The 11,188-nt window shown below is 39.7% G+C and overlaps 1 protein-coding gene across 1 annotated transcript in view; it reads right to left on the bottom strand.

Moving 5' to 3' along the window:
- Positions 1-1,104: 1,104 nt before the first annotated feature.
- Positions 1,105-11,188, bottom strand: part of LOC136866967 (interaptin) — a 258,677-nt gene continuing 248,593 nt past the window's right edge. Inside the window, exon 11 of the mRNA XM_067144057.2 lies at positions 1,105-1,602. Within this exon, the coding sequence (XP_067000158.2) occupies positions 1,455-1,602 (148 nt within the window). The 3' untranslated portion in view covers positions 1,105-1,454. The remainder of the gene's footprint in view (positions 1,603-11,188) is intronic.

Raw genomic sequence — 11,188 nt, 5'->3', positions numbered from 1 at the left:
CTTTCCCACACTTCAACAACAAAATATACGCAAACCTCTAGTCAACTAGGAAGAATCGAATGATGTTTTTAACTATCTTCATTTGAAGCCGGTGTTGTTTTAACTCTGTCTTAGCACAGCCTCATTTTATAATCAACAAAAGCTGTTCACTTGCACTGTGCACTCCATTCATATAGAGTGACCAACGGAGTTGACTACCTCATGAATCCTAGCGCGAATTATTTTGGTTGGAGCCAAATTACAAATAGACAAATTGGAATGTTTTACCTCATCAATTTTAACAATTATAAATAAGTGTACAGTAATTATAAATTGTATTTTATTTTGCCAACATTTGTATATACTATGTAGAACTATCATTGAACTCAATATCATATAGACTTTGATTACTTTCATTGTTATACTGTACATATGATGGCCTCATTTTAATATTAAGAAACCACTAGCGTATTTTACTATGTGTAACTAGTCTATTGTTATTTTGTTTAGGATAGGACCTTGTACGTGTTTTTTAATGTATTCTTTCTTACATATTATGTTCATAATTTCCAACCAGACGTCTGGTTTAATTTTGAGGTGCTTTGATATGACTGATGATGCCCCACATGGGGGGCGAAACATGTCTCCATTTTAACGATGTTTAACTAAAAATGTTAACATCCTGTAATGTATTGAATAGGTTGGAGTCCAATAAATTCTCTTATATTATTATTAACTTTCATTCTGCCGAACATCTAGTCTCTACTAAGCATTCATTCATACATAGTACTTTTATGTTTTGTACGCATTTAAGTATATTTTCTTTTGTTATTTGCTTTATGTCACACCGACACAGATAGGTCTTACGGCGACGATGAGGCAGGAAGGGGCTAGGAGTGGGAAGGAAGCGGCTGTGGCCTTAATTAAGGTACAGCCCCAGCATTTGCCTGGTGTGAAAATGGGAAACCACAGAAAACCATCTTCAGGGCTGCCGACAGTAGGGTTCGAACCCACGATCTCCCGAATACTGGATACTGGCCGCATTTAAGCGACTGCAGCTATCAAGCTCGGTGGTTAGGATAGTATAGACAATCTCAGCATTCATTTGTTTACAAAGATACAGTATATTATTAGATAAATTATTGGTAATTAGCTAAAGTATCAAGTTTGACAAAGCATGTGTGCAGTCTTACAGATATCTACAATTATAATTCGCTTTTCGATAGAGAACAGGTTGAACACCACTTCTCTAATAAATAGAGATTTTTCTGTTTTATATATATCATAGTGTCCGTTTTTATTCTAGATCTGTCCATAATTCCTCTAATACTGCTTTTTCAACTGAAATATTCTCTTTACTGTAGCTCTCAGTGTAGTGTGTATCTAAATACAACTGACAAAAGAACTGTGACATAAGTTAATATGTAAACGAGACTTTTAGGAAGTATTGTATATCAAGCCTAACAAAGAATAATTCAGCAATTGCCCATTATGGAATTACTTAAAGAACGAGAACTTTCACTATCGAACATCATGCAGTCATACAAACTAAGCCACTCGGTGAAGGTCTTCCCTCCAACACGCTGATCACAAGGTATGGCAGATGTAAAAGGAAGCTGTACCCTGAAAAATAAAAACCATAATATATGATATAAGTTGACTAAAACTGAAATGGTAATGTAAAGAAGATAAATAAAAGAAGACAAACCAATGGTATTGCAGTATTTTAATCTATTTATATGGTTACGAGGGTATTTAGAGGTTGTAAAAGGAATGTAAAGGTGAGGGCATATGAAGTCACAGCCCAATTAGAGTATGATTCTGCTATAGGACCCTCACCAGGATTACTCAATTCAAGAATTGGAAAAACCCGAAGGATACCAGTTAAGATTTGTTGTGGGCAATTTCTGACAAACAAGTTGTGTCATGAAAATGTTACAATCTTTGGGCTGGGAAGATTTGGGAGAAAGGAGACAAGCTGCTCGTCTAAGCTCCGGGCTGTCAGTGGAGAGGTGCATGGAGTGACATTAGAAGATAAATAAGCTTGAGAGGGACAAAGTCAGATTTTGTCATTTTTGAGATTTTTGTGGTTGTAAAATTGGCATAAGATACTGAACATTTAAATAAGAGTTGCAATACTTCAGAATATATTAATTATTGATTGTTGTTATTAAGGAAACTGTATTTTGAGAAAAATGCAATTACAGCTTTCACTACCGGGCGAGTTGGCCGTGCAGTTAGGGATGCACAGCTGTGAGCTAACATTCGGGAGATAGTGCGTTTGAGCCCCAATGTCGGCAGCCCTGAAGATGGTTTTCCGTGGTTTCCCATTTTTGCACCAGGCAAATGCCGGGGCTGTACCTTAATTAAGGGCACGGCCGAATCGGCCACTCATAGCCCTTTCCTATTCCATCGTCACCATAAGACCTAAAGTGCGACGTAAAGCAAGTTGTAAAACAAAAAAAGAACAGCTTTCACTAGTTTTCTTAACAATTGTACATAGTTTTCATGACATCGAGCGGTGAAGACTTGAACTTGTTAAGAAGACCCGTGTGTAGCGCAAGTAGTCAAAACATAGAAATGCAATTTTTACACCACAGACACTTCTGTTCAGCTCTCCTGTAAAATTTCCATTGTCGACTTTGGATCCCTTTCTGCGAACGGGTCACATATGAAGGCAAAGTTGGAATTCAAGAGGACTAGTAGGGCAAGTATTCATTCATAGGAATTAGGGATTGGAATAGTTAACCTAGGAAAATGTTTGGTAAATTTCCAACTTCTTTGAAATTATGGAAGAGAAGACTAGGCAAACAACTGAGGTCATCTGCTATATAGGTGACAGCCCTAAATGCTAGTGGCTTTACATCGCACCGACACAGACAGGTCTTATGGCGACGATGGAATAGGAAAGGGCTAGGAGTGAGAAGGAAGCGGACGAGGTCTTAATTAAACTACAGCCCAACCATTTGCCTGGTATGAAAATGGGAAACCACGGAAAACCATCTTCAGGGATGCCGACAGCGTGATTCGAACCCAGAATCTCCCGCATGCAAACTCACAGCTGTGCGTTCTTAACTGCACGGCCAACTCACCTGATCAGCCCTAAATGCAGATCAGCTGTGAATAAATAATAAATGTGAAGAAAGTTCTCGACTTGAGAGGCAATACATACAAGGTAGCTTCACAAACCAAAGAAACAAGAGCACGCATGGAGATAGATATAAGGTTACACAGTAGTACGGCACTGATACACGTAGTCACTATTCCTGTTCACCAAAGCATTGCCTGGAAGAAATCTGTGTCCAGTCTCGGAAGCCACGTCCTGACGGCATGCTGAACAGCCGATATCATCTGTTGAATCAATTGCCACCCAGGTGCTTCTTCAACTGTCTGAAGAAATGGATATCACTGGGTGCTAGGTTGGAGTTGTAGGAAGGATGGTCCAGTTTCTCCCAGACAGAAGTACCAAAACGATTCACAAGTTGTTATGTACGAGTTGTCGTGCAGCAACACTACACCTCTTGAGAGAACCATCACCCCTAAAGCCCCAACCCAATACCCAGTGGTTTTCGTTGAAGAAGCAATGGCTGGCAAGCAATTCGACAATGATATGGCTATTCAGCATGCCGCCATGAAGTGGCTTCAGTGACTGGATGTAGATTTCTTTTTTCTTAGTTTGCTTTACGTCGCACTGACACAGACAAGTCACATGGCAACGATGGGATAGGCCTAGAAGTGGGAAGGAAGTGGCCATGGCCTTAATTAAGGTAAAGCCCCAGCACATGCTGCGAGCGAAAATGGGAAACCATTGGTGTGCCATTGGCACAAGTGGATGGACGAGAATGGTAATTATACTGAATAGTAGTGCACATCAGTACCCTATTACTGTGTATCCTGATATTGACCAGTAAAATAAAGTTTCTCTATGTAACTCGTTATCTATTTTTTTGAAGATCCTTGGTATTTACCAGTTGGCATACAATAGAGGGAAATTTGATTGATACACCTTTTTTCAATACATAATATCATAAAAGGTGGATCAATCAAATTTCCCTCTATTGTATGTTATCTCATTTCAATACGAACCAGATATGAAGTTTTTAATTTTGAATTTACCAGTTGGTGCGTATAAACATGATTACAGTGAACACAACAGGTGTAAATGCTGGTCTTGGTTTTACTCTAGGAAAGCTAGAAATATCAGATGCACCATTTTTCAAAAATCAAAAGGAAGGAGATATTTTACTACATATCACAAAGTGTTCATGATGCATCACTGATGACATAATTTGTATCAATTCAAGGATATTTAACACATTATATTACTCCATTGCATATTTTTGTTATTTTTCTATTACTACTATGGTAAAATACTACACATCTGAGCTTTAGAAAACATGACTCAACATTAACTGCTGTAGCCCTATTCAAAAATAACACACAATTAAATTTTTGCTAAAAGCACTTGGCTTGAAGAAATTTTAAGATTGTAAATGTTTCCAAAGTTATTTTTTTCAGAAGGCATTAATCTGAACTGTATTTTTATTGTTGTATATACAGTCGAATGGTTGTATAACAAAATGCTGGGATCTGCAAAATTATTTTCGTTGTACTGAAATTTATATTTAATTGTTGTAGCAGAGATGTGGTATATACTCAAAATGATGGAGTTTGGATGTAGTTTTTATCACAAATTACTCCATTTTTGAAGGTTGAAGACGACTTTGAATAAAGTTCAAACTAGAGCCCCTAATATGGAGTAATACATGTTAAAAAACAACATCTACAACATCTAAAACCCATCAGTATTGAAATTTAGTTCAGCCGAACATATGCAACAACAAGCCATTCTAGATATGAAATTATACAAGTACAAGTATTCTTTTTACTCAGGCCTACTGTGCCAGAAATCCTGAATTTCAATATCGATTGTAGTGCAACTATACTCTTTCACTTAAAGAAAAAGTCTGTAATTTTGTTTTGCACTGAACATTTTACAATCAGCTCTTCTAGCTAGTCAATGTTAAGACTTGCACACTTTATCACATTATGGGAGCATTGTTCTGTTTATCAAAAAAAAAAAAAAAAAAAGCCATAATTTTTTTTTTGCTAGGGGCTTTACATCGCGCCGACACAGATAGGTCTTATGGCGACGATGGGATAGGATAGGCCTAGGAGTTGGAAGGAAGCGGCCGTGGCCTTAATTAAGGTACAGCCCCAGCATTTGCCTGGTGTGAAAATGGGAAACCACGGAAAACCATCTTCAGGGCTGCCGACAGTGGGATTCGAACCCCCTATCTCCCGGATGCAAGCTCACAGCCGCGCGCCTCTACGCGCACGGCCAACTCGCCCGGTAATGCCATAATTCACAAGAAAAACTTACAGCCTTAGCAAGAGACAAGGTTATCTTTCACTTTCACCAGCACTAGTATCACGATCATCTTCATTTTCACTCACATGCCCACTTTCCTTTTCTTGCATCACACTGAATTATGTCCTCTTCCATAATCTCGTTTTCATGACCACTCCACTATCAATGCCAATAAAATAATTCTTGGTTACATTTGCAGAGGTGGGATTTTCTCCTAAGTTCTTGGTCCAGTTCTGTAATATCAGCAGGTTCATTGCCTCCCTGGTGGCCATGATTGTTAAGCTGTCAAGTCTAAACAGTCCAACACTGTGGCTAGCCGGTTTGAGAGTTGTGGTTATTACTAGATTGCATGCGAAAAGCCTGGATTCAATTCCAAACTTCTATGCAGTGCTCATATGGAGTGAGGGCAAACGATGTTGATGGCGATTCATCTCTTGGATGGGTACGTTAAGCCTTGAGCAGACCTCTTGGTGTTATTTGACAGGAGTAGGCTATGTACCAACACCAGTTTTCACCCTCTCCCTAGATATTCATCATCATTGCACATCTATTTGCTATTTGCTTTTACGTCGCACCGACACAGATAGGTCTTATGGCGCCGATGGGATAGGAATGGAAAGGAAGCGGCTGTGGCATTAATTAAGGCACAGCCCCAGCATTTGCCTGGTGTGAAAATGGTAAACCACGGAAAACCATCTTCAAGGCTGCCAACAGTGGGGTTCGAACCCACTATCTTCCGGATGCAAGCTCACAGCTGCACGACCCTAAACTATGGCCAACTTGCCTGGTCATTCCACATCTAGACGCAAAGGCCGCCCTTGGCTGTCAAATAGAAAGACCTGAACTGCACAAGCCGAACATGTCCTCATACTTCCCAGCGCTAAAAGTCGTACAATAAATAGCAGGTTTTTTGTTTCCTTCATCCTTGATCACAAATGAAATCACGGACTTCAACCAGCAATTATCACTGTCAAAGGCATGCTTCTTCTTGCTATCATGAACATTTGCATGGCTTCTAGAATGATTATGTTTGTACTCCCTCCAACAGCAAGTCTTTTGAGAATTTGCTGAATTAATTGTGACTAATAACACGCTTTGGTTGCATGGATTATCCCCTGATCGAGAGGCTGTAGTATACACCTGTAGGTAGGTGGTAACATCACTTTAACAAATTCCATCTGCCTTGGAATATTGTTATGGGAAGGGCAAAGTAGAATTTTTGTTTAGAAGCTTTCGTTCTTCTTTCCAGTCCAAGCAGCCACAAGTGAAAAATTTCCAGTCATCCATGCTCTTTGATTATGGTTCTATTCACATGGTAGGAAATTTACTCCTTTAAAAAACCTAGGATGTCCATATTTCCCTCTGTGCTTGTGGACTTCACACACAGCATTGCTAATATTCTCTCTTTCAACTTCTTCCCATTGATGCACTTTTTCACCTTTCAACCTATGATTTGTATGATGATTTTATAAAATAAGGCTGTTTCATCAGCGTTAAATACATCGTCTGGAGCATAATCTTTCACAAATTCGCTCAACTGTTATTCCTTCCAAGTATCTACCAATTCAGTAGGTGCATCTTTTGCTTCCCCACTCCCAGTGCGGTGAACGATTCCATATACCTCTTTAAAACAATGGAACCATCCGGTGCTGCCCTTGAAGTCAGTGACATATAAAGATGATGTCATTTAACATAATACATGTAGCCACAAACCATGCATAAACAACTCTGTCAACTTCCTCAGTCTCCAGCTCTCATTTTCTCTCGTAGACCGACAGCATCAGAGTCAATATTCTCCTCTATTTTTCTTTGGTCCTTAATGAATGTCAAAAGCGTAGACAAGCCGATGGGATATTTCTTTGCGACTTTGGACTTATTGTGACCTTTGTCGACTTCTGAAATGGTTAATTTATTTTGTAAAGAGAACTGCTTACGTTTCTTCTTCTGTGTTGAGTGCTCTGCACATTGAAATTAACAACAAAGGGCCTAAAATTTAGATGTTCAGGATGCACAAGCACTCTTGTTAACTGTACATGAGGCTGTCAACAATCCAGTTTTACACTACAGGTTCGATCATTGCAGGGTTGCAAGTAAGAGGATGCCCACATGCCCCAGGCATCTCAATCACATTTGCGGTCAAGATTCCAGTAACGTAGGTGACAGAACTTAAAAAAAAAAAAAAAAAAAAACAACACACTGACTAAAAAATTTACATTCTACAATTAATGTTTTGAATTTTGAAAACATATTATTGGGTGGTTCCTATTATGTACAATGACAGTGCTCTATTAGCCACAATAACATGATATAAAATTAGAATTTAATAATCCAAGTCTAGATATATTTCATGCTTGGGAAATACACAGTGAGCCGAGGGAAGAATTCTGTTACCACCATAGTTCTAAAATCAGAGTTGGTTACGCCCGTAAGGAGGCCCCTTTTGTACTTGGAGACTGGGTGGTGGAAGGTGGAAGGACAGAAGCAATATGAGAAAAGGATGAACCTGTACGCCAAATGAAGACAGCTAGCCAAGTACAAGGAAAAGACTGCTTCAGCTGGTGACGTGCGTAGTAACCACGTACCGGCGAACGAACGTGACTAGAACAATGGAATAAAATGTTATGGTACCCTAGGTGAGGACCGAAGTACAGTGCCCTCATTGTTCCGGCGTAGTGGATGCTATTCCCAAACAATTCTAGACTTTGCAAACATTATTTTCACACTGCCCAACAGGACAGCATCTCCCATGTGTAAGGGTGACCAGATGCAAATCTATACTGCTCTACTAATATTCTTCTACACTTTAGTCAGTCCGTCGTTCAGGTCTCTTTGAAGGGATTGTTCGCGCTTTGCGGTCTTCCCAGTACTTCTTCAGACGCTCCGATCTTCGTGGTCTTTCCTCAGTTGAAAATATGTGTGTTGTTGGTTTGTTTTGTGTAAGGGTAAAGCAGAGGTTTATATTCTTGAGTTTTGTATTAAATTTTATCTTATTTGTGGTGTCTTCTGTTGTAAGGCCTATTTCCTTCAGATCTTCTCTTACTGATCCATTTACATCCTGTTGTGGTATTTTTTGAGACGAGATTGTGTTGTACTAGTTGTTTCAGAAGTCTCGAATCCTGCATCCTCATGATATGTCCAAAGAATCTCAGTCTCCTCTTAGGCATAGTATCTGTAATGGGTTCTAGCTCTTTGTACATGACTAATAACCACCACTGTCCATCCTTCTGGTATTTTTTGTTGATGCAGGTTCTTCCAATCCTCCTTTCAATTTTCTGAAGTCTGTCAGTCTTTGATAGTTTATTCAGGAAAGTGTTTCTGCTGCATATGTAGCTTCCGGTTTTATAACTGTGTTGTGTTTTACTTTTGCATTTATTGATAGACATTTATTTTTGTAGATATCCCATGTTAATTTTTGTGCTTTAGCTAATCTATTTGTTCTTGTTTGGATTGAGATTTTTTCATTTAGGTTATGTGTTATTATTTGGGTAGCAGGTAGGGACCCTTGGGTAGCAGGTAGGGACCCTCTTTGGAAGCAGCCCTATCCAGGGAGTGGCGCCCCTGCCTATGTGAGTCTCAGAGCACACTGACCCGGTGTGTAACATCTGGTATGGGTCTCAGCTCAGGGTTACGAGTGAAGACCTCAACGGCATCTACGGCGGAGAAGGTGGACTTCGGTACGGCGGAGATGGCGGAAGTGGCATACCCGTAGCGTCTGTACTCCAGAGGAGCGGCTACGAAAGGCGTCTGTCTCCATGTTAGGGACGGCCTAATTTTGAACCTGGCAGTAGGTATAAAATGCCTTTGGGTGTGGCGAGCCCATCGTAACAATAGCCTATATGGACAAAGCAGATATGGTGCCTTGGAAAAGGTTAGGGCGTCCCCTGCTAAAAGCGACGCGCAGCTCTTCAGGTGCTGGGGGAACTGTGAAAAATGGGCAACCAGCACCAAACTACATCAAAATTGCAACAGTTAATGTACTGACACTGACGGGAAAGACAGAAGAACTGGTTGACTTCATGATAGAAAAAGATATAGCCATACTTGGACTGTGCGAGACCAAGAAGAGGAGTACAGGGGAGATCCCTCTGAGAGAAGGATACAGGCTGTATTACAGCGGAGGACCTGAAGCAAAAAATGGAGTGGCCATCATACTTAGAAGAGAAATCCAAGAATATCTGGAATATACAGAGTACGTCAGCGATAGGATGATGATGATGAGACTCCAGTTTGAAAATGGCGTGAAAGATCTATTTCAGTTGTATGCCCCACAAACTGGTTGCATAGATGAACATCTAGAGGACTTCTTAGAGGAAGTGGAGAGACAGATAGAAGATAAGGAAGTACTATTGATGGGAGATCTAAATGCACAAGTTGGAATGGAAAGACAAGGAAAGGAAGATGTTGTAGGGCCCTTTGGATATGGAAATGTAAATACAGAAGGCGAGTTGTTGGTGGATTTTTGCATGAGGAATCAAATGATTGTTGGAAACACCTGGTTTAGGAAGAACAGTCAGAAGATTACAAGGTATGGCTGGGGAGACAGACGAACAAAGACCATGATTGATTATATAATCATAGAGAAAGAACACCGGAAGAACCTTGTAGATGTAACAGCCATGCCTGAAGAAGCCTTTGGTGGAGATCATAGAGTTGTGATAGGAAAATTGAAAGTTGGAAAGATTGAAAAACCCCAATTAAGAAGAGAGAAAAGAATTAAAGTATGGAAGTTGAAGGAGAAAAGCATACAAGAAGAATTTCAAAGGGAAATAATACCCTTGGTACCCAGGACAGAGGTGGGGAATGTTGAAGAGGAATGGAAAATATTTAAGGAAGCACTGGTTGGATGTGCAGAAAAGGTGTGTGGTAGAACATCAGGAAATGTGAAAGACAAAGAAACACACTGGTGGAATGATAGGGTAAAGATTAAAGTGAAGGAAAAGAAAATGGCATGGAAAGCATCTAAGACTGAAGAAAGTAGAAGAAAATATATGGAGGCAAAGAATTTGGCCAAGAAAGTAGTGGAGGAAGAAAAGAGGAAAAGCTGGGCCTTATTCACACAGAAATTGAGAGATGATACGCAGGGCAGCAAGAAATTACTGTATGATAACTTAAGAAACAAAAAGAGAGATCAAGTAAACACCAGATTTGTGAAGGATGAAGGTGGCATAATTTTAACAAAGCCAGTAGAAATAAGAAATAGATGGAGAAAGTATTTTCAGAAGCTGCTCAACATAAGGACGGATGACAGTCATTCAATGGACGACCAAGAAAGGCAATTAGTTGACGAAGAAATGGATAAAGAAATTACAATGAATGAAATTGAAATGGAAGTAAGAAAGATGAAGAATGGAAAAACTGCTGGAATAGATGAAATTTCAGTGGAGATGATAAAGGCAGCTGGAGCTGTAGGCCTGCAGTGGACATATCAGGTTCTCAGGAATGTCTGGGAGAATAAGGAGGTCCCTGAGGATTGGCAAAAAGGAATAATCATCCCAATTTTCAAGAAAGGTGATAAGAAAGTTTTGAAGAACTACAGGGGAATTACTCTAATATCCCATGTTGGTAAGCTAATGGAAAGGATACTGGAAAGTAGAATAAGGTTGAGGGTTGAGAAGCAGATACAGGAAAATCAGTTTGGTTTCAGAAGTGGAAGGTCAACAATAGAGCTCATTTTCATTATGAGACAACTAATGGAAAAGCATTGGGAGTACGGGAATGATATGGTGATGACATTCATTGATATTGAAAAGGCATATGACAGTGTCCCTAGGACGAAAGTTTGGGACAGTCTGGGGCAAAAAGGAATTGGACAGGGATTAATAAAAATGATCATGGCAT

This window comes from Anabrus simplex, chromosome 3, assembly GCF_040414725.1.
Source record: "Anabrus simplex isolate iqAnaSimp1 chromosome 3, ASM4041472v1, whole genome shotgun sequence".
NCBI lineage: Eukaryota > Metazoa > Arthropoda > Insecta > Orthoptera > Tettigoniidae > Anabrus > Anabrus simplex.
Note: the sequence above shows the minus strand (reverse complement) of the source record. Positions and strands in the feature narration are given on the sequence as shown.